General features: G+C 41.7%; 1 protein-coding gene across 1 annotated transcript in view; it reads right to left on the bottom strand.

Annotated features, from left to right (window-relative positions):
* The window catches only part of LOC112227509 (piezo-type mechanosensitive ion channel component 2), a 149,633-nt gene that overhangs the window by 50,682 nt on the left and 73,445 nt on the right, over positions 1–25,506 (bottom strand). The window contains exons 5-7 of the mRNA XM_042308822.1: positions 21,123–21,285; positions 5,108–5,450; positions 4,485–4,698 (exon numbers count right to left, since the gene is read on the bottom strand). Coding sequence (XP_042164756.1) covers positions 4,485–4,698; positions 5,108–5,450; positions 21,123–21,285 — 720 coding nt within the window. The remainder of the gene's footprint in view (positions 1–4,484; positions 4,699–5,107; positions 5,451–21,122; positions 21,286–25,506) is intronic.

Genomic DNA, 25,506 nt, shown 5'->3' with positions numbered 1-25,506 from the left:
CGTACAAGTGCTCAACTTCGGTGGGGGATTATTATTATTACTATAACTTTTTAGGGGGGTAAACACTCCAAACAGCCTACTCGACTGCTCGTAGGCATCCGCATGGTCCTAAAGCACACCGTTGCCTTGTTTAAAAAAAAATCACATTCCAATGATAAACCTGGGGGCGGACAAAAATACCATTTCAGAATGTGGTGGTGGTAGGGGGGTCCCCCCCGTACCCCGTGAAAGTTACGCCCCTGCCATCGTGCAATAACTTTTCAGATTTAAGAACATAACCTAAGAATGCTGCCAGCACAAACTTTAGAGCCAGGCTACAGAATGACGCAATCAAGTATATGATCCGTACCTTTGAGAATAATCTCTTGGGTGTAAAATTCTAAATGATTTGACTGGTCGTTAATCTCTAATTTGTATTACACTTTCCTCCATTGGAAAATAAGCAATGAGAACCTATGATCTGAAACACAAAATACTATGCCCATAGAGACAAGGTAGATCACGAAAATACTTTTGAGAGTTTTAATTGGAGGTTTTGGTCTGATATCTCATTTCTTTATCATTGTGACACTTCTTTCCCTCCCATGAAATGGAGATCCCATTGGTGTAAAATGTTTATGATGGTTCCTGTGATAGGATAGAGGCAGCATACTTTATGCCCAAAATAGTTTACATACAACACAGACCTCATTCCTTGTGACTTGTGTCTTTGCAACTCAGAGTCACCTTCTACTATTTTACCGTAATTTAACTAGGTGAGTCAGTTAAGAACAAACTCTTATTTTCAATGACAGCCTAGGAACAGTGGGTTAACTGCCTTGTTCAGGGGCAGAACAACAGACTTTTACCTTGGGATTCGATCTTGAAAACTTTCGGTTACTAGTTCAACACCACACCACTAGGCTACCTGTTGACTTCTACTCCACAAACAACTAAAGTAGTCTAATTATTTACTTCAAATGTTAGCTTCAGTGTTGCCTGTATGGTTCAAATAGACATATAATACACAGTCCCGTCAGAAAGCATTCACACCCCTTGACTTTTCCATATTTAATTGTGTTACAAAAGTGGGATTAAAATGGATTTAATTGTCATTTTTTTGTCAACAATCTACACAACTCAGGTTGGAGTCATTAAAACTCATTTTCAACCACTCCACAAATTTCTTGTTAACAAGCTATAGTTTTGGCAAGTCGGTTAGGACATCTACTTTGTGCATGACACAAGTAGTTTTTCCAACAACTGTTTACAGACAGATTATTTAATTTATAATTCATTGTATTACAATTCCAGTGGGTCAGAAGTTTACATGCACTAAGATGACTGTGCCTTTAAACAGCTTGGAGAATTCCAAAAACTGATGTCAAGGCTTTAGAAGCTTCTGATAGGCTAATTGACATCATTTATGTCAATTGGAGGTGTACCCGTGGATGTATTTCAAGGCCTACCTTCAAACTCAGTGCCTCTTTGCTTGACATCATGGGAAAATCTAAAGAAATCAGCCAAGACCTCAGAAGAAAAATTGTAGACCTCCACAAGTCTGGTTCATCCCTGGGAGCAATTTCCAAATGCCTGAAGGTACCAAGTTCATCTGTACAAACAATAGTACGCAAGTATAAACACCATGGGACCACGCAGCCGTCATACCGCTCAGGAAGGAGACGTGTTCTGTCTCCTAGAGTTGAACGTACTTTGGTGCCAAAAGTGCAAATCAATCCCAGAACAACAGCAAAGGGCCTTGTGAAGATGCTGGAAGAAATAGGTACAAAAGTATCTATATCCACAGTAAAACAAGTCCTATATCGACATAACCTGAAAGGCTGCTCAGCAAGGAAGAAGCCACTGCTCTAAAACCGCCATAAAAAAGCCAGACTACGGTTTTCAACTGCACATGGGGCGAAGATTGTAGTTTTTGGAGAAATGTCCTCTGGTCTGATGAAACAAAAATAGAACTGTTTGGCCATAATGACCATCGTTATGTTTGGAGGAAAAAGGAGGAGGCTTGCAAGCCGAAGAACACCATCCCAACCATGAAGCACAGGGGTGGCAGCATCATGTTGTGGGGGTGCTTTGCTGCAGGAGGGACTGGTGCACTTCACAAAATAGATGGCATCATGAGGGAGGAAAATTATGGGGATATATTAAAGCAACATCTCAATACATCAGTCAGGAAGTTAAAGCTTGGTCGCGAATGGGTCTTCCAAATGGACAATGACCCCAAGCATACTTCCAAAGTTGTGGCAAAATGGCTAAAGGACAACAAAGTCATGGTATTGGAGTGGCCATCACAAAGCCCTGACCTCAATCCCATAGAAAATTTGTGGGCAGAACTGAAAAAGCGTATGCGAGCAAGGAGGTCTACAAACCTGACTCAGTTACACCAGCTCTGTCAGGAGGAATGGGCCAACATTCACCCAACTTATTGTGGGAAGCAATTCCAGTGTAGATTTGGCCTTGTGTTTTAGGTTATTGTCCTGCTGAAAGGTGAATTCATTTCCCAATGTCTGCTGGAAAGCAGACTGAACCAGGTTTCCTTTAGGATTTTGCCTGTGCTTAGCTGCATTTTGTTTATTTTTATCCTGAAAATCTCCCCAGTCTTTAATGATGACAAGCATATCCATAACATGATGCATCCAGTAATTTTCAGTAATTTGTTGTACTGGATTTGCCTCAAACATAACACTTTGTATTCAGGACACCATCCGAAGCGTAATTAATTACTTCCCCATGCACAAAGGGATATTTCATGTTTATTTACATTTTTTTTATCCATATACCAATAGGTGCCCTTCTTTGTGAGGCATTAGAAAACCTCATTTTTCTTTGTGGTTGAATCTGTGTTTGAAATTCAATGTTCAACTGAGGGACCTTACAGAATTGAATGTGTGGTACAGAGATGAGGTAGTCATCAAATTATGTTAAACACTGTTATTGCACATATAGTGAGTCCATGCAACTTGTTATGTGACTTGTTAAGCACATTTTCATTTTCCTGAACTTATTTAGGCTTGCAGTGAACTTATTTAGGCTTGCCATAACAAGGGGGTTGATTACTTATTGACTCAGGACATTTCAGCTTTTCATTTTTAATTCATTAAATTAATTATCCTTTGACATTATGGGGTACTTACTGTGTGTAGGCCAGTGACCAAAACAATCTCAATTGAATCCATTTTAAATTCAGGCTGTAACACAGCAAAATATGGAAAAGGTCAAGGGCTGTGAATACTTTCTGAAGGTACTGTAATATTAGTCTATTTCTTAACTCATGAAACCACAAATCCTTAGTTATTTAGGGAATACCTTTTGGCTCAGGAGCACGCCCGACCCAGGGACAAGAGCCCCGTTAAAGATTTTAAAAAACAACAAGAGATGCCACTGAGCATGTTATATCATTCCTTGACAACCTTCATTTACTTCTCTATAAGTTAAGCCCAAATACATCCAAATACGTTACATAACGTCTTGGGTCAATACCAAGCTCAACTCCACTCCTTTCAACACAAAACACAAAATTCCCATGGCATGACAACATCCCAACTGCTATTCCCGTTCAAAAATTCTTGGTAAAGTTGTTGGCGGGTAGAGCGGGCCTGAGTGTCTGATGCCGGGGCCAGATGAAATACACCATGATCTACAGCCTCCAGCAGATGTCAAACACATTGTTGTGTGTTGTCTGGAGCGAAGAGGCAGACGATGCACATGTTTTATCAGAGGGCCCTTTAATCTTAAAGGTGCACCGTCCGCTGACAACTCCCAGTGCTGCTTTTCATAGGAATTCCTCTCCCTTTCTTTTTTTTGATAAAGAGAGAGAAAGATAGGGGGGAGAGAAAAGACAGAGCGAGAGTGAGATAATTCTTCACCCTTTCAACTTGACACAAGTAATCTCTTCCACAAGAAATGCCATTGCTTTCACGGTCGGATTGTAACTTCCCCGCTGTGACGCCGGATACGACCAAAGCCAACGGACGGACACTTGACACCCACTCTGACACATGCAATCGGCTCAGTCTTTGAGACTTGGATTTCTTGATTTTATTTTGGTGTATTTTTATCCCCTAGACACATTTTTGAGGGGTAATCTTATTGGTCACAGTCAGAGCCTCAGTGTTCCCGTATTCCTATACAGCTAAGTGATTACACACGAAGATGTTATGCTGATTTGCTGTGATTCAAAATGATCCTGTATACAGATGTCCAATGTGTGTTGATGTTTTGAATGATGTATGTGGGTTGCCTTTAGATTTCAACAAAAGGTGATGTATTGAAGCTACATGGAAACATTTCACATTACATTTTGGTAGACACTCTCTTTAGCTTTATTTACAGTAGTGAGTACATACATTTGACATACTTTTTCACATTGGTCCCCCATGGGAATTGAACCCACAGCATTGGCATTGCAAGTGCAATGCTCTACCAACTGAGCCACACCTCCCCTGAAAAAACACACATGCACACACACCCACAGCACACTTTCTCACCTGGCGTAGCTATCCCCGGGTGGGATGAGCTCCTGGAAGAGCTGGAACTGGTAGAGGTAGAGAACCACCAGGTGTCCAGCACTGAAGATGGCCATGAGGACACACAGACAGCTGAAGATGAGCGGGTGGAAGGTCCGACAGAAGGACCACCAGGTACACAGGCCCAGGAAGGTGAAGAAGTACACCGCAGAGGTCAGGGAGGGCAGCATGATGCCTGGAACAGCACAGAAGCAGAGGGGGACATAGTGGCTGATAGAACATCACCAGTGAGACTGGATGGAGCAGTTTGCATTGTATTTCCTAATATTGACTTTACGTTGTTGTCCATTCGCATCTCTGATTTTTACATTTCACACCAGAGAATGAAAAATATGGCACCATTCTAGGTAAGGAAGTTTTACATTCTGTAAGGCTTTGGGAAACAAGGTTCATCCTAACCATTAATGTGTGTATTGTCTCATGCAAATGTTTAATATTGAATACTGAATGTTTCTAGGTAAAATGTCATTAAGTTCAATCAATGATTCATTCAAGTCAATTCAAGGAAATTAGAAATTGAGTAACTGCACTGCTCTGTTAATATGTTTGGGATTGTCAGTCTTCGTTTGAGTGAGGGCACTTACCTGTAAGGCCCAGTAATATGGTGACCACTACTTTCCCTGCAGTGGTAATAAGATTCCCAATGATCTCCTTGACTTTGGACGCCACCGCCGCTATCTGACGAAGGATTATCATCTTAGTGCTCTCCTCCTCTTCTTCACCTTCCCCTTCTTCCCCCTCTCCTGTCTCCTCCACCTCGTCCCCGGTCATCTCTTCATCCCCGTGTTCATAGTCCTCCTCGAACACCAGGTCGTCCTCCTCCATCCACACCTCCTCCCTTTTCTCCTCCACCTCCACCTCCTCCCTTTTCTCCTCCTCCACCTCCTCCCTTTTCTCCCCCTCATTTTCCTCGTCTTCTTTCTTTTCCTGGGGAAAGAAGATGAATACAATGAGTATCAACGCAGAAATTAATAACCTGTACACCCTGCTCCATTGAGTAGAAACGGCTTTGCTGTGTAGCCCTGCTTTGTTGAGAGAAATCAATCCAATAGACTGTGAAGACATAGTATTGGATGAAGTCAATGTATTGCCAATATGTCTGATACTTTGAGTGTTTCTGTGTAAAGACAACAGAGCTGAGCAAAAAACCCTATCAAGCATTTGATGCAGAACCATGTTGCAGCGAAGCTGCTGATAGAGGTTTTAAGGAGGGTCCGAGGAGTTACGTCCCATTGTAATGATTAATGAGAAGGGTTAGTGGAGAGATTACAGGTCTGTTTGACTGTGACATACAGCAGGACCATACTCCAGCCATTTGAACTAGCTGTCTCTTTTTAAGGCATCAAACGACTAAACAAGTCTAATGACTGCCTCCAATTCAGCAAACCTGCACTTTTCACTAAACATCAGCCAGTGCGTGTTTTGATTTAAATGGCAATTATACTGTTGGCTATTTAAGACTGCTGCCATGCAAACCAGCATATGGATTGTAAATGGTTAGCTAGCATTCTGGTTTACATTAGCCATGAGCTATAGTGTACATCTCATTGCATTTAATAAAGGTCAGAAAATAACATTGGTTCATAGCAGGCCATATGGTGAAGATAACAAAGGGAAAAAGCTAAACAGATTGTTATGTGTATTCATAACATAAATCCCAGGAAAACAATATATGTTGACCTTGCGTCATTGCTGGTATCTTCTGTACTATATTATAGATGTTGCTCTCCTTCTCCCATTTATAAATAATACATATGTCAACAGGTGCATTTCAAATGTACATAAAGACGAATTATTAGCCTGTTTGTCTGTGCATTAGATTATAAAGTGACATGCGTTAGGCGAAAGACTCTCCTAATGAGGTTAGGGGAACATAAATGAATCTACTGGGACATAACAGGATGGATGAGCATTAAGAGAAATTAGATTAGGTGTGGGACGCTGGAGACGAGACAGAATGTGGGCTTCACCTCAAAAGCAGCAGTCAGACTAGCTGACTCCAAACTGTGGTAGATGCTCCACGTTGGTTAACGTATGTTTTTATCATATGTACTTCAAATATCAGTTGTTAAAACTCACTAGGGTACCTCACCTGGCCAACATCCAGTGAAATTGCAGAGCGCCAAATTCAAACACAGAAATACTCATTATAAAAATTAATAAAACATACAAGTGTTATACATCGGTTTAAATATTAACTTCTTGTTAATCCAACCATGGTGTCTGATTTCAAAAAGGCTTTACAGCAGAAGCATACCATGCGATTATCTGAGAACAGCGCCCAGCAGACAAATCATTAAAAACAGTAACTGGCCAAGTAGAGGAGTTACACAAGTCAGAAATAGTGATAGAATTAATCACTTACCTTTGATGATCTTCATATGGTTGCACTCACAAGACTCCCATTTACTCAATAAATGTTTGTTTTGTTCGATAAAGTCCATGTTTATATCCAAAAACCTCAGTTTTGTTCACCCATATTGTTCAGTAATCCACAGGCTCAAACGCAGTCGAAAAATCCAAATAGTATCCGTAAAATTAGTAGAAACATGTCAAACGATGTTTCTAATCAATCGTCAGGTTGATTTTAGTCATAATACTCAATAATATTTCAACAGGACAATAACGTTGTCAATATAAAGGGTAAACAAAAAAGGCGCCCTCTCGGTCGCGTGCATGAAAAAGCTCTGCGACACTGAATGGTCCACTCAACCAGAGTGGTCTTACTCCCTAATTTTTCAGAATACACGCCTGAAACAATTTCTAAAGACTGTTGATATCTTGTGGAAGCCATAGGAAGTGCAATTTGAGTCCTAAGTCAATGGATACTGTAATGGCATTCAATAGAAAACTACAAACATAAAAATATTCCACTTCCGGGACGGATTTTTCTCAGGTTTTCACCGGCCAAATCAGTTCTGTTATACTCACAGACATTATCTTAACAGTTTCGGAAACGTTAGAGTGCCTTCTATCCAAATCTACCAATTATATGCATATCATAGCTTCTGGGCCTGAGTAGCAGGCAGTTTACTTTGGGCATGCTTTTCATCCGGAAGTAAAAACAGTGCCCCCTACCCTAGTGAAGTTAATTCAATTTAGAAACAAGGCCATTTAGAAACACTTTAGATAAAGTGTTTAAAAATATACATGTTAGTTGCATAGTAGTTACAACTGTTATAGGTCTACCTGTTTGTAACGTTGTAACAATGTGTATTTACACCGTAATTATACCTAGCCTACTTATATAAATACATAGGTTTCAGGATCCTTTTCAACACTGGAAATGACCACAAGGTAGCAGACAATGGACAAAAGTATACCATTTATGTCACAAGAAGCAATATTTTACACAACCGTAAAAAACTAAAGCAGTGGTATAAAATTAAACTGTGATGGAGATTCAAATTGAAGGCACCTGTTCTTTTACATACTTTGCACAAAAGATGTGTCAAGTAACATTGTGGATATTGTTCAAACAAAATATGAATGATATGCACTCAAGTCATGACAATCATTTAATTTATACAGCAGGCTTTGATGCTTACATCTAGAGGCATTAATCATAGGTTCACTGTCCAATGTATCAGTCCAAATAAACAATACACAGAAGCCATAACTACGAGGAAATACAATTCTGCTCATCCGGAAGGGAAACACAAGAAACATGAAGCCTTCTGGGCATAGACATGTTATTTCTGGATTGGAATAATGGCCAAAAATGGTACGTTACCACAAAAAAGGAAATTCAAAGGGCCCTGGATTGGAATAGTTCAATGTTTGATATTTGTCATAATAAATACAATTTGAAGGAAAAACTAAGAAAGTTTTGCTTCAGAAACAGACATCACCAATTAGATAAAAAGCTCCCATTTCTGAACACAGAAAAAGCTAACTATTGCTAAAAAAAGAAACTATTCTTCAGAAAAAACGTGTTGTCATATGGGTACATGTGGTCATCTGAGATTAATTGGCATAATTTCCTAAAAACATTATTCTCTCATGGTTCATATAGACACATAATAGTCCAACGTGTAAGATGAAAGAATCTTTGGGGATTCGGCTGAGAACTCGCGACCCTCGTTCAGTCACTGTTGCTGTAGTGGGAACCTCAAACTGGACCATGGTTAAACCATATCTAAACCAGGTTGATCCTTTCGACAGCACACTCTGGTTTAATATCTACACTGCAGTCAGCAATTACAGAACTGAAATAAAAAAAACATTAGTGCAGCCTAATCACTTGTTTATTTGAAAGGGGCCTACATGGTAATTAAAAAAAATCTGCCTACATATTTCCCCTACTCTATATTTATTATACCACCACAATGAATGAGCGCTCTGTGCGATCACTCGCCGCCCTATCGCAAAATCTCCACAGAGTAACACAAACAAGTCTTTCTCGCTAGAGCCTGAGAGAAAATACCAAAGTCAGTAATCTGCTCACTATCGGCCGTGGCATATCATAATTGATCAAACAAGTTGCGTTTGATGAAGCCCGGTTTATTTAACCGTGGCAACTGCTCCCATGTGGCCGTCGGGTGGCCGCGCCAACGCAGCTTGCAACTGGGAGTTCAAACCCCAATGCTCAACAGAGGAGGCAGCGAAATAACCAAAGGCTCCCAAATCAACCTCCTGAGGGATCAGATTTCACATCGTCCTCCCGGCTCTCACAAACAGGCTCTCAGTCTGTCCACAGGCCGCACCTACTGAAACATACCATATCACTAACACACTGTGAGATGATGGAGGTGGTGGCTGGAGTCAGTGGGGTTTAATGTAGCCAGTCTAGACGTCAGCACCTCCCCTGGTAGGTCTACTGCTGGTTCACTGTACAGTATTATAACTAGTACATACTGCCGGTTCATTGTACAGTATTATAACTAGTACATACTGCCAGTTCACTGTACAGTATTATAACTAGTACATACTGCCGGTTCACTGTACAGTATTATAACTAGTACATACTGCCGGTTCACTGTACAGTATTATAACTAGTACATACTGCCGGTTCACTGTACAGTATTATAACTAGTACATACTACCGGTTCATTGTACAGTATTATAACTAGTACATACTGCCGGTTCATTGTACAGTATTATAACTAGTACATACTGCCGGTTCACTGTACAGTATTATAACTAGTACATACTACCGGTTCACTGTACAGTATTATAACTAGTACATACTATCGGTTCACTGTACAGTATTATAACTAGTACATACTACCGGTTCATTGTACAGTATTATAACTAGTACATACTAGTACGTACATAGTTTCTGTTTTCAACTGACCAAAAATATTGTCAGACTACTATTGCATACTACTACATCATCTTACTACATTACTTTTCTATCAAGCCTTGTACTTTTGCCACAAAAAATGAGGGTATTTGCTTTCAGTAAGCCTTTAAGCGTGTGAAAAACGTAAGGGATATTGCAAGAAGTGGGCAGGCCTGTCGAGTGAAGCCACAAAGGCCGAATCCAATTCTATGTCCCCAACCACAAGCCTCAGTTTAGTACCTTACAAATGACACATATAAAACCCAAGGGAAACCCCACACCAAATGCATTTGGAACCATTCAGCTGTTCAGACAGTTCTCTGTAAATTAGTCTATTGGTAAAGCCACAAATAACCAGATCAAACATTGAGGCTTCTAAGGCTCCTATGAACAATAACATCCAGTGGTCCTGCTTGGTTCAGATGGTAAGACAGAGCTGCTAGCAATCGGTTTTCCTGTTTTACATCCATAGGCTTATTTTTTAAATTTTTTTACAATTATTTTACCCCCCTTTTCTCCCCAATTTCATGGTATCCAATTGTTAGTAGTTACTATCTTGTCTCATCGCTACAACTCCCGTACGGGCTCGGGAGAGCCGAAGGTTGAAAGCCATGCGTCCTCCGAAACACAACCCAACCAAGCCGCACTGTGGGATGACTTGGAATGCCGCATTAGTTCCCGACCTCACTAACGTTCCTGTGGCTGAATGGAAGCAAGTCCCCGCAGCAATGTTCCAACATCCAGTGGAAAGCATTCCCAGAGGAGTGGAGGCTGTTATAGCAGCAAAGGGGGGACCAACTCCATAATAATGCCCATGATTTTGGAATGAGATTTTCAACAAGCAGGTGTCCACATACTTTTGGTCATGTAGTGTATGAGCTTGTCTGACTACCACGCTTCCTGCTGCCAACTTCACATTTTAGAATCTCCTAAAAGAGCTACAAGATGGCTTTTCGACATTCATTAGTAAATAATCCTACATTCTGGGATCAATTTGAAATGTAACTAAATTAATTCCTAATGATCAATACAAATTAAGTAGATGACCTCTGGATTCTATGGGATGCCACCAAAGGTTTTGTTAAAAATAATGCAACTGCATTTGCATCTGGGTTGAATGAATTACAATTAAAGAATATATCAGGCTATTGCATCCCCCAATAGTCCAAATGTGAAATGCGTACCCTTGCCGATATCATGGACAGAAAGGGTACAGCATTCCAAGATTGGAAAGATACACACACACATTACCAGGCAACTTGTTTTTTTTCTATATTTACAATTTAGGTCAGCTGTGCTGGTCTATGGTCCCTTGGGAATCTCAACCACCGAACCATCCAATGATGGGATTTCTAAATCAATTGTAAATATGAGCTCCCGAAAGGACTGATCTCTATAATATAAACGACTACTGGAAAGCTCATATTCTGGATGGAAACATGTTAGCTGGTTCTACACCTGCATTGCTTGCTGTTTGAGGTTTTAGGCTGGGTTTCTATACAGCACTTTGAGATATCAGCTGATGTACGAAGGGCTATATAAATACATTTGATTTGAGGGAAGGGGTTGGGAGATTAGGGGTGGAGGCCCACTTCATTTTTTGTTTTGTTTTTCTGTTTATACTAAGGTTATTATTATTATTATTATGAACATTTTAAATTACGATCAAAATGATAAATAGTTTGTAGTTATGTACCTTTTGCTATGTTTTTCTTAATTTAGTCACAAAAAAAGACACCACTGGTCCACTGATCTATTGCACTACACTGAGTATACAAAACATTAAGAACACCTGCTCTTTCCATGACATAGACTGGTGAATCCAGGTGAAAGCTATGATCCCTTATTGATGTCACTTGTTAAATCCTCTTCAGTCAGTGTAGATGAAGGGGAGGAGACAGGTTAAAGAAGGATTTTTAAGCTTTGAGACAATTGAGACATGGATTGTGTATCTGTGCCATTGAGAGGGTGAATGGGCAAGACAAAATATTTAAGTGTCTTTGAACAGGTTATGGTAGTAGGTGCCAGGAGCACCGGTTTGTGTCAAGAACGACAACACTGCTGGGTTTTTCACGCTCAACAGATCCCTGTGTGTGTCAAGAATGGTCATCCACCCAAAGGACATCCTGTCAACTTGACACAACTGTGGAAAGCATTGGAGTCCATGCACCGACGAATTGAGTCTGTTCTGACGTCAAAATGAGGGAGTGCAAGTCAATATTAGGAAGGTGTTCCTAATGTTTTGTACACTCAGTGTATTTGTATAACTTGATGTGATGAGTATTATCACATCAATAAAAATAGCAATATAATACATTTTTTACAAGCTTTAAAAAAGATGGCACCGTTGCATGGACAGGGCAGGGGAAGGGGAATGCAATTAGGCACATTATTTGGCATGTCCAAGAATATTTTCCCTCAGCTACAACAAAATGGATCTTATCTGAAGTAAAGCCCTTGTCACATTTAGTCACATATAGTACATTCAGAAAGTACTCAGACCCACTGACTTTTCCACATTTTGTTACGTTGCAGCTTTATTCTAAAATGGATGAAATAAAACAAACATCCTCATTAATCTACACACAACACCCCGTAATGACAAAGCGAAAGCTGTTTTTTAGAAATGTTTGCACATTTATTAAAAATAAAAAACAGAAATACCTTATTTACATAAGTATTCAGACCCTTTGCTATGAGACTCGAAATTGAGCTCAGGTGCATCCTGTTTCCATTGATCATCCTTGAGATGTTTCTACAACTTGATTGGAGTCCACCTGTGGTAAATTCAATTGATTGAACATGATTTAGAAAGGCACACAACTGTCTATAAAAGGTTCCACAGTTGACAATGCATGTCAGAACAAAAACCAAGCCATGGGGTCAAAGGAATTGTTCGTGGAGCTCCAAGACAGGATTGTGTTGAGGCACAGATCTTGGGAAGGGTATCAAAAAATGTCTGCAGCATTGAAGATCCCCAAGAACACAGTAGCCTCCATAATTTTTAAATTGAAGAAGTTTGGAACCACCAAGACTTCCTAGTGCTGGCCGCCCGGCCAAACTGAGCAATCGGGGGAGAAGGGCCTTGGTCAGGGAGGTGACCAAGAACTCAATGGTCACTCTGACAGAGCTCCAGAGTTCCTCTGTGGGGATGGGAGAACCTTCCAGTAGGACAACCATCTCCGCAGCACTCCACCAATCAGGCCTTTATGGTAGTGGCCAGACGGAATCCACTCCTCAGTCAAAGGCACATGGCAGCCCACTGGCATTGGAGACTAGTCAGGATCGAGGGAAAGATGTATGGGGCAAAGTACGAGAGAGATCCTTGATGAAAACCTGCACCGTAGCAATCAGGACCTCAGACTGGGGTGAAGGTTCACCTTCCAACAGGACAACGACGCTAAGCACACAGTCAAGACAACGCAGGAGTGGCTTTGGGACAAGTCTCCGAATTTCCTTGAGTGGCCCAACCAGAGCCCAGACTTGAACCCGATCGAACTTCTCTGGAGAAACCTGAAAATAGCTGTGCAGCAATGTTCCCCATCCAACCTGACAGAGCTTGTGAGGATCTGCATAGAAAAACAGGAGAAACTCCCCAAATACAGGTGTGCCAAGCTTGCAGCGTCAAACCCAAGAAGACTCGAGGCTGTAATCGCTACCAAAGGTGCTTCAACAAAGTACTGAGTAAAGGTTCTTAATACTTATGTTAATGTGATATTTCAGTTGTTTATTTAATACATTTGAATAAGGCCATAACGTAACCAAATGTGGAAAAAGTCAAGGGGTCTGAATGCACTGTATATGGGATCAGTAACATAGCGACTCATTAATCTTAGACCCTAAAGATATCAAACTAAGAGGGGCCCCTAGATTTAAGGCAGAGTGAACTATAGGTGGAGCCCCCCTGTAACGGGTCATGGGAGAAGATTAGGATCAGAGTGGTGGGTTTCAGTAGGCATCAGTAGCGGCCACCATTGTCTTGTCCCTTTCCTACAGTAGCTTCTAGCTAGTATCAGCTAGCTACATCTGTAACTAGTTAACTACCATTGACTAGCCTACAGACTAGCCCACAGGTCCATGGACTAACTTTAGCATCAGAGTGAGCCTGTACATTGGCAAGTGTGATGACTAGGCTGTGGAGTTGTGAGATAGCCAGCCAGTGATCAGAGCAGAGCAGAAAGGAGTACAGCGGGGCAGTATGGTGGTGAGGTTCTAATTAGCCCCTGAGTCATACAGCTGTAAAGGACCCTGCCAAGGGAGGGTGGGGGGGGGCACATACCAACTCATTACCACTCCACAACACGCTGTACACTTGGAGAGAACACATCCCCACACTTTTTTTATTAGGGGAGAGGGAGTAGGGAGAGAGAGAGAGAGAGAGAGAGAGAGAGAGAGAGAGAGAGAGAGAGAAGAGGGGGAAAGTTTGGAGCAGGAGCCCGGTCCTGGCACTGAGATTCTTTCACTGGCACCAGATGAGGAGCAGTGAGAATACGAGTCACCAGATGAGGAGTGGTGAAGATACGAGCTAACAGATGAGTGGTGAAGATACGAGCCACCAAATGAGAAGTGGTGAGAATACGAGCCACCAAATGAGAAGCGGTGAGAATACGAGCCACCAAATGAGAAGCGGTGAGAATACGAGCCACCAAATGAGAAGCGGTGAAGATACGAGCCACCAAATGAGAAGCGGTGAAGATACGAGCCACCAGATGAGGGGCGGTGAGAATACGAGCCACCAAATGAAAAGCGGTGAAGATACGAGCCACCAGATGAGAAGCGGTGAAGATACGAGCCACCAAATGAGAAGCGGTGAGAATACGAGCCACCAGATGAGAAGCGGTGAAGATACGAGCCACCAGATGAGGGGCGGTGAGAATACGAGCCACCAAATGAGGAGCGGTGAGAATACGAGCCACCAGATGAGGAGCGGTGAGAATACGAGCCACCAGATGAGAAGCGGTGAGAATACGAGCCACCAGATGAGGAGCGGTGAGAATACGAGCCACCAGATGAGGAGCGGTGAGAATACGAGCCACCAGATGAGAAGCGGTGAAGATACGAGCCACCAAATGAGGAGCGGTGAGAATACGAGCCACCAAATGAGGAGCGGTGAGAATACGAGCCACCAGATGAGGAGCGGTGAAGATGCAATCCACCAAGCACATGGCAGCAGAGTGAGAGATGATACAGAGTGGATAAGAGAGGAAGAGAGGACAGATTATTAGGAGATAAGAGGAAACTATAGAAGACTAGAGGCATGGAAAGAGGACAGGAGATAATAGAACGTGAGAAGAGGAGAGGAAAGGACATACAGGAAGAGAGAGGAAAAAGAGGGAGAGGTAAGAAAGAGAGGAGTCTGGTAACCCTAGCACAAAATAAAATGTATGCACTCACTACTGTACGTCGCTCTGTACGTCGCACTACTGTACGTCCCCTTATCACCTATTAACCTGTCCTCTCTAAATTACTAAAATGTTCATGTGAAATGTAGCACTGCCGCTGTCGAAAACACAACCCCAGCTAATGTCGACCAGATGTGTCTCCTTCCCCTGGCGCTGGAATGCAAATGTATTGTTAATGGGAGCAAAACAGACAAAGATTAGGAAGTGCTGGTGCGCTGTGAGCGGCACATTCCGCGGCAACACAAATATTGAGCTAAGACTAATGTTGCACGAATTAGGATTTTCGCAGGATTACAGTGCCTTTTGTAAACTATTCAGACCGCTTTACTTTTTCAACATTTTGGTAGGTTACAGCCTTATTCTAAAATTGGAGAGGAAAAATCTACACACAATACCCCATAATGACAAAGCAAAATCAGGATTTTAGAATTTTTTGCTAATTAAAAAAAAAAAAATGGAACTATTACATTTACATAAGTATTCATAACCTTTACTCAGTACTTTGTTGAAGCACCTTTGGTAGCGATTACAGCCTCGAGTCTTCTTGGGTATGACGCTACAAGCTTGGCACACCTGTATATAGACAGGTGTGTGCCTTTCCAAATCATGTCCAATCAATTGAATTTACCACAGGTGGACTCCAATCAAGTTGTAGAAACATCTCAAGGATGATCAATGGAAACAGGATGCACCTGAGCTCAATTTTGAGTCTCATAGCAAAGGGTTTGAATACTTATGTAAATAAGGTATTTCTGTTTATCTTTTTTATAAAACTGTTTTTACTTTATCATTATGGGTATTGTGTATAGATTATTTAATACATTTTAGAAAAAGGCTGTAACGTAACAAAATGTGGAAACGGTCAAGGGGTCTGAATACTTTCGGAAGGCATGTGTTCTGGCGGTTTAGGCACGCACGATTCCGTCGGCATCGGAGAGGCATCGGAGAGGGGTTTAGTCGGTTGGCGTTTAGACAGCTCGGTGATTAACACACAGAGAAAGTCAAAATGAGTAGTGGTGGGGATTACACAAACACATCCCTAAAATTAGGCATGAAAAATGGACCTCAGACTTCAGTCAAAGTGAATTATTGAATTACAGATGGACAGCCAACAAGAGAGAGAGAGAGAGAGAGAGAGAGAGAGACGGAGAGCTGTGCCCATGGAGACAGGAGCCCAACATTGGGAGCCGAGCATCTTTTTAATAAAGGTAATGCTTTTATGTCACAGAGTCAGACAGAGTCAGACATAACATGAACCACACACTCCACTTAGAGTAAAAGACATTAGGCGGTGGATATTAATGTTGTGTTTCCTGTGTCCTGCCAACAGTCAATCAGTCTGGTGCCTCACCTGTCACTGTGTCACGGTCTCAGAGGCATCCCATACATGTAATGACTGTGACTCACACTGGCACCACATAAATCAGGCTGGTGTCAAAGCAGGCCATCTATACGCCAATGATTGCAAAACAAGATGTGGCTCAAGGAGGGAGGAGAAAACCATCAAGAGTAAACACATGACATGCCAAAACGGTGGGAGAAAACTAGGCAGAGTGTTTGCAGCCGGGTGAAATACTGGCATATGAGACAGAGGGGGAGAAAACTAGGCAGAGTGTTTACAGCCACGTCAAATACTGGCCTATGAGACAGAGGGGGAGAAAACTAGGCAGAGTGTTAGCAGCCAGGTCAAATACTGGCCTATGAGACAGAGGAGGAGACGCCAAAATCAGAGAATAAGGAAAAAAATAAGCAGGACTCCAAGACTTTTTGCAAAAGCTGGTCTGAGCCACATGGCCGAAAACAGCTCGACCTTAGAACAGGACGCATGCTGGTATGTGTTAAATGAAGGCAGAAAAAAACAGAGAGTTGCAGGGAACGGGCCACATAACGAAGGCCAAACGAAGGTGCCAGGGAGCTATGGATCAATCAAGGCATTGTGGAAGACGGTACTCGAGTTAAAGTCAATGAGCAGAACCGAGTCACACAAGCCCAAGGTCGCAGAGGGTCACCAGGGGTCAGGAGAGGGGATGCCTTCAGAAAGTATTCATAGCCCTTGACTTATTCCACATTTTATTGTGTTCCAGCCTGAATTCAAAATTGATTAAATAGATGACAAAGTGAAAACATGTTTTTAGAAATGTTGGCAAATGTATTGAAGATAAAATACAGATATCTAATTTACATAAGTATTAACACCACTTTTTAGAAGCACCTTTGGCAACGATTACAACTGTCTTTCTTAGTCTCTAAGAGATTTCCACACCTGGATTGTGCAACATTTGCCCACTATTCAAGCTGGTTGTTGATCATTGCTAGACAACCATTTTCAGGTCTTGCCATAGATTGTCAAGTAGATTTAAGTCAAAAGAGTAACTCGGTATCCCAGGGACATTCACTTTCTTCTTGGTAAGCAACACCAGTGTAGATTTGTCCTTGTGTTTTAGGTTATTTTCCTGCTGAAAGGTGAATTCATCTCCCAGTGTCTGGTGGAAAGCAAACTGAACCAGGTTTTCCTCTAGGATTTTGCCTGTGCTTAGCTGTCACGTTCTGACCTTAGTTCCTTTGTTTTGTCTTTGTTTTAGTATGGTCAGGGCGTGAGTTGGGGTGGGCAGTCTATGTTTGTTTTTCTATGTTGTATTTTGCGTTTGGCCTGGTATGGTTCTCAATCAGAGGCAGGCGTCGTTAGTTGTCTCTGATTGAGAATCATACGTAGGTAGCCTTTTCCCACCAGTGTTTCGTGGGTGATTGTTTTCTGTGTCTGTGTGTTCCACACGGAACTGTTTCGGTTTGCCTTTCTGTCTTTCACCTTGTTATTTTGTATTTGTTTAGTGTTCAGTTTGTATTATTAAAATGGACACATACCACGCTGCAAATTGGTCTGACCTCTCTTACTCCTCATCAGAGGAAGACGAATCCCGTTACATTAGCTCCATTCCATTTTTATCCTGAAAAACTCCCCAGTCCTTAATGATTACAAGCATACCCATAACATGATGCAGCAACCACTATGCTTGAAAATATGGAGATTGGTAGTCTGTAATGTTTTGTATTGAATTTGTATTCAGGGCAAAAGTTCATTGCTTTGCCACATTTCTTGCAGTATTATTTTAGTGCTTTTTTGCAAACAGGATGCATGTTTTGTAATATTTTTATTCTGTACATGCATCCTTCTTTTCACTCTGTCAATTAGGTTAATACTGTGGAGTAACTACAATGTTGTTGATCCATCCTCAGTTTTCTCCTATCACAGCCATTAAACTCTGTAAATGTTTTAAAGTCACCATTGGCCTCATGATGAAATCCATGAGTGGTTTCCTTTCTCTCTGTCAACTGAGTTAGGAAGGACGCCTGTATCTCTGTAATGACTGGATGTATTGATACACCATCCAAAGTGTAATTAATAACTTCACTATGCTCAAAGGGATATTCAATGTCTGCTATTTTTTATACATTTTTTTACATCTACCAACAGGTGCCCTTCTTTGTGAGGCATTGGAAAACCTCAATGGTCTTTGTGGTTGAATCTGTGTTTGATATTCACTGCTCGACTGAGGGACGTTACAGATAATTATGTGACTTGTTTTAAGCACATTTTTTCTCCTGAACTTATTTAGGCCTGACATAATAAAGGGGTTAAATACTTATTGGCTCAAAACATTTCAGCTCTTAATTTTTAATTAATTTGTCATTAATTTTGAAAAACATCATTCCATTTTTACATTATGGGGTACTTACTGTGTGTAGGCCAGTGACAAAAAAAAATCTAAATTCAATCCATGTTAAATTCAGGCTGTAACACAACAACATGTGGAAAAAGTCAAGGGGTGCGAATACTTTATGAATGCACTGTAAGGGCGTCACTCTCTCTGCCATGGTCTTGGCCAGCAGAACAAGGCTACAACAAGAACCAAAGGGCCCAAATTGGACATGTGTTCACAGTTCCCCAACTAGCCAACAGCCGAATGAAGTGACTACAAAAATAGGACCTTTTCTTCACGGCTGCTGAGAGAAACCCAACATTCTTATTCTGATGGAGGGAAAAAGAACATCAGGCATTTGTCATAACTTTAATTTGGAGAACCGCTTGGTGGAGACCAATATTTTTTACAATAAGGGGCTCTTAAATTGAATCAAGTGATCAAGTTCAAACAGTTCCAAGGACTGAACTTAATGCCATAAAATGGTTACAAAAATATTACATGCTTTTCATTTTTACTGCATTAATAATTGGGTATATCAATGCAATGTTTAGCTGGTACAACACTACTTAATTATCCACTACCCGAAAGAATCCTTTAGACTGATGATACTCAACTTTAGTAAAAACCACATGGTCAACTAAATCTAGATATCTAGAGTCTTGTACAGCAATATACATTTAGAATGACCCATTTATACGGCAACCACAGTTGGAATGACCCATTTATAGGGTAACCACTGTTGGAATGACCCATTTATATGGTAACCTCTGTTGGAATGACCCATTTATATGGTAACCATTGTTGGAATGACCCATTTATATGGCAACCATTGTTTGAATGTCCCATTTATATGGTAACCATGGTTGGAATTACCCATTTATATGGTAACCATTGTTGGAATGACCCATTTATATGGTAACCATTGTTGGAATGACCCGTTTATATGGCAGCCGCGGTTGGAATGACCAATTTAAATGGTAGCCATTGTTGGAATGACCCATTTTAAACGGTAACCATTGTTGGAATGACCCATTTTATACGGTAATCATTGTTGGAATGACCCATTTTATATGGTAACCATTGTTGGAATGGCCCCTCCATCACCCACAAAACATAATGAACAAAGACAAATTCACATCCGCATTGAGGAATATGACAAACCCCCCAATTTCCTGTTCGGCTTCCGAACGCAATCTCTTTGGCTGCCGAGACCCAACCCGAGGTCCATTTCAGGAGAGTTGCTGTGTTTCTCATCAACTGACCTTAACCTATCCCCACCCTCTCTTTCGCTTCTCACTTGTACAACAGCTATCTCGTCTCCGAGGCATTTCATCTAGGCCTACATCTGTGTTGTGGCCGGTGTTCTGCCAGATGAACAGGCTCCACCAGTGTGTGTGTGTTGCCAGAACAACAGAGTGGCTCCAGAGGGAAAGAAGCTTTCCAACACGCTCAGGGAGGCTGATCAAACACAGCAGTAGTGCCCCTTCACTAGGGAAAGAGAGAGAATCACAGTCCTGGGAAAAATCCCCCCCACAAACACACACATGCACAAACACACACACGCACACAAATGATGGCTGTTTGGTATTCATCCAGACAGTAATGTGCTTCACTTATTACGCTCTCCCGGAGCTGCAGGGTCTAATTTAGTGCACCTGGAAGTGAGCAGCCAACAGCCCCCCTGCTATAAAATAGGAAGACGGATTGCAGCTCTCCATGCTCTGAGAGACCAGCGCACTGGAGACAGTGTGTGTGTGTGTGTGTTTTGATGACCAAACATATCCCCAAGATGAGGAAGGGTGGAGTCTTTGGTTGGATTACTGAGGATTAACATGTAATGTTAAGGAGTTAAGAGCTTACACTTTCACTGATTGCCTATGATTGCACAACCTTCTGTTGTGGTAACCAAACTGCCCCAGGAATTCTCTACTCTAGCCCCAGATAAGTTCAGTGTAAGCCCAATTTTACCCCAAAATATCAGAACAGGACAGAGGAAGGACAGCAGAGTATTTGGAGTGAGTTTATAAGACAAAGTTAAAGTATTAGTTTCTTCGGGTTCTGTTAGTCTTGTCATTACTCTTCTGTAAGTTCCTGGCCTGTATTGCGCTGTATTACATCAGACATTGATAAGGGTGTTGGAAGTTTAGGGTTCCCATCTAAATCCAAATAGACCAGGGCCCAACGTTTCTCTGTAGAGAGATGATGAGCTCACCTGATCTGGCTCGCAGTTGGCGTTGTGCTGCTGCGACATGTCTTTCACCTGCTGCTTCTCCTCCAGACTCAGGCACAGCAGCCACGTGACCAGGCCCGCCACGAACATGCCGATGTCTGGGATGAACACACGGATTCCGTTTCCTGCATCGGCACCTCGGACACTGCACACACGGACAGAGAGAAAGAAGGAAAAATGGCAAGCCAATCAGGACAGATGAGATGAGGATAAATGCTTTGAGTGTTATTCTGTCATTTTTCAGATGCAGTAGCCTATACTGTATTGTTTTATAAGGTTTCCTGTAAATTGAGTGTCGATATTTGACGCCAGCATTGATAAAATGAAAACTGTACCAATTATGCTTCAATTGTACATTTACAATCTATGTCTTTACCACGAGACGATGGTAAACACAATGTGGTGTGGTTAAGAGCTAGTTTATATATAATGCAAAACATTCCTCTTAATGGTTTTTATGGATCATAACAAAGTAGTGTAATCGTTAAATCGTTTACAGTCTGAATTCCTCTTCTATAAATATATGGGTGCAGTATTTCCTCCTATACCTGACTGGTAACAAAATGAAGGCCAGCCACATTCATTCATATTCCAATATTGTTGACAGGAATTGTTTTCTCACACAAAACACGGTGGATTGGCTATTGAAGTAAACCAGAGGCTCAATCAGGAAATGAAAAATGTAAAGGTAAACAAAGTAGGTATAAGGAAATGGCTATATAACGTCAAAGTACAGCCGGTCTATACATTGTGTACTATACATTGTGTACTATACATTGTGTACTATACATTGTCCTATACATTGTCCTCTACATCGTATCTATACATTTTGTCCTATACATTGTGTACTATACACAGTGTTTTACAGGCCTTTCTCAACCCACACCAATAAAAACATGGCCTGTATTACATTTTTAACAAATGTCATAAAACATGTGCATTCAAACTTCCAAAACCCCCTTCGAGCTAAAATAACGCCTGAGATGAAATGACGTTTTTACGGGTGCCCTTTGCTCAGTAGTGCACTGCACTAGCCTCTTAAAATACACTGAAAACATTTTGTTCCACAGAAAAGGCGTGAGTTATTCCCACTGTCCGCCCTGTTACAGCGCTGGTCCGGCTGGTTCTTATTGCCCATGCTCTGGAACTGTATGCTGTGCTGTGTCCGTTACAGTGGGCCCAACTCTGGTCCTCCTCTATTGGCCCAAAAAACATCTCGAGTGAAATGAAACCATCCAATCTTTACCATGGCCTTCTTTCAATGCCACCGCCCCAACCCCAATTTCAATTGAAAAGTGTAACTTCTCAATTTTTCTATTTGCTCAGGTTCAAAGCAGTGAGTAGCAACACTAGGCAGATGTAAGAGAGAGGAGAAAAGCTTTTTTTTAAACAGCTGAAGTGACATTTTCAGAGAAACCTTTTGAGCTACATTTTCTGTGAGTGAATTTGGAGAGTGGGCGCACAGTGCTGGCTTCTGGCTGGTAGGGAGCTTTTCATAAGAGGCCGATGTGGGAGCACACAACACAGTACACCCTCTATGAACCAAAGACAGCTCAGGAGGCTGGTATTTCTGGTGAGTCATAGTGCAATGCACTCTGGGAGACTGTGTGATCGGGGTGGGACCTAGACATCGCCAGAGGCACGGCCAGGGACACCGTGGGAGAGCACAAGGAGCTTCACATTAGTGATGATGCTCCAAAAAAGAGCCAGGTCAAACAAGAAAAAACAAATCTACATATTAGTGTGTAAACAGTCAGTTAGTTTGGAAGGGATGACCGAGTCTAAAGGTAGAAAGACTGATAGTGAATCGGATTCTGTTATCAGTTTGAAGGCGTCAAGGAAGGCACTTTTAAAAAGCAGGTAGCCATTGCACAGGAACCTCTCCCCAAGAGGCCAATGGCAGTTGGGCCCCTGTGATGGCATTAGAAGAAATGGCTGTATAATCTCAGGATATTCAGGATATACTGCCACGAGCAGCAGATATTTCTGTAGACAGGATATACTGCCACGAGCAGCAGATATCTCCGTAGACAGGATATACTGTCACGAGCAGCAGATATCTCCGTAGACAGAATATACTGCCACGAGCAGCAGATATCTCCGTAGACAGGATATACTGCCACAGTATAGCAGTAGATGGATATCCGATTTTTCGCATGCTTGTTTTGCTTTGTTGTTGTGTTGCAACAAAAACTTTAAACAAATGTTTGGATTCCCATGGTGCTCGCTCCGCATGAACCCCTACTGTCAAAGGCGAGCGGCCAGGGGAGGGCACAGACGCAGACGCTTTGAACCGAGCGATATATGCCTTCGTAAAACATTCATAAGCTGCAGACGGCGCTAGTTAACACACTAGATAAAAACACATGAAAAAAACGGGGGCCCAAACAGCAGAGTCAACAAAAGCTCTTTGTAATGAAGCCTCTCTGTGTCTAAACGGTTTGCTTCTCTCTCGCCGTTTAAAGCGTCTTTCATCTCAGTCCTGCTCATAAAGACAGAGCTGTGGAGTTGAGAGCTGGCAACAGAAACTCTTGCACATGGCATTGATTTCGGACCGAAGATAATAACGGGTGTGATAAATAACCACCTTTAACCATCTCTACTCCAGGAAGCGGCATTAAAGGGGAGGCCATCAAAGTGGCTTGATGAACTGTACAGATTTAGCCTGTCAGTCTCATCTCTAGAAAGATATCTTGTCTTCATAGACAAAGAAAAAAACATAGAAATGTAACTGGTTGATGGATACAGTGACAGGCTGCTACCGAGAGTGAACAGAGCTGTCTGTTGACTGGCAGTTAATTTCGGAAGCCATAACAAAATGTTGCACTAGCTAGCGAGCTAACTCGATTTAGCTGTTATGAGAGACTAACTGGCCCTGGACTTGAGGCCTTGAGGACACACTGGCACGTCTATCAATGGGGCATAGGAGTAGACTATGGGCCCCTGGCTCTCCAGGGTGCCCGGCAGGGCTCCAACACACCAAGGTGCCAGGGAGGGAATAGACAGCTCAGAATACGGCCAAGACGAGGTTGTTCAAACTAATACACACAAACCTGTGATATGGAGTTCAACCTGAATCCTAGAAAGTCTTCAACACAACTATTTGCATTTACAGTAACTTAACCATTTCAAAATAATCATGTCGTCTAGTTTTGAAGATATCAAAACTACCCACATCAGAATAGAAAGAACTTCAATTCATAGAGGCCTAATAATAATAATATGATTTGAAGAAAATTACTGCAATCACAATGACAAACTTAGAATGATGAAGGATCTTGACTCTAGATCTTAGAAGATTATTTCTCTTGGTGTTTTTTTAAATTGTTAAAATAGCTTAGAAGATCCTAAAAGATCTTGGAGGACTTTGCGTTCACCTACTTCCACTATTGTACCTTTTGTTTGCTCTACACCACCCAGTATCACCCAGTACCAGTATCCAGTCAATGCATGTTCCATCAACTGTACGTTAAGAGATGTTGGATGTAATGAGGATTTGTGGGATACATTTTTCATCCATTATCCTGTGTGTGTGTTTGAATGCACATCTTAACCACAGAGGAGATTACTTTCCCATTAACCCAAATTAAAACATTCCGCACGGGCATGCCAGCACGTCACTCGACATGCCAAATGTATTTAATTCGCAAATCCACAAAAACATGATCTGCGTTCTCCCCTCTTTCAATCACAGTCAACTACAACTCAATCATTCAACAACTTGCATTGGGACATGGAACATGTTGACAAATGCACTGTGAAAACTCATTAAATACAATTTCCCAAAGAGGAATCTCATTAATTCATTGATTTCGGTACCAGAACACCCCATGAGAGTGATAATATGGAGTCCATGACCCAATAATGACAGACCACTAAGATCATTGACTGGAGGACATCTGAGTGAATAGATTTGAAATTCCTGACTGAACGTATCTCAACGACCTAGCGGGATATCTGGTTGTCCCATAATCCAATCAGATCTCTCGTGCAAGTTCCTAATGAATTATCGCGGGTTTCCACTATTGTTGCGTCCAGGTCCATCAAATTGAATCAACTTGTATTTGTCACATGCGCCGAATACAACAGGTTACAACCCCCACAGTGAAATGCTTACTTACAAGCTCTTTCCCAACGATGCAGAGTTCAAGAAGAAGATAAAAAACATGTAAACACACGAGAAATGAAACATATAATAACGAAGGAGTACCAATACCATATCAATGTGCAGGAATATGTGGTAATTGAGGTAGATATGTAAAGTGCATTCGGAAAGTATTCAGACCCCTTGACTTTTTCCACATTTCGTTACGTTACAGCCTTATGGATTGTAATCCTAAAATGGATTACATCGTGTCCCCGCCTC

The sequence above is a fragment of the Oncorhynchus tshawytscha genome, linkage group LG29 (genome assembly GCF_018296145.1).
Source record: "Oncorhynchus tshawytscha isolate Ot180627B linkage group LG29, Otsh_v2.0, whole genome shotgun sequence".
In the NCBI taxonomy this organism is placed as follows: domain Eukaryota; kingdom Metazoa; phylum Chordata; class Actinopteri; order Salmoniformes; family Salmonidae; genus Oncorhynchus; species Oncorhynchus tshawytscha.
This window is presented reverse-complemented; position numbering and strand designations above follow the sequence as displayed.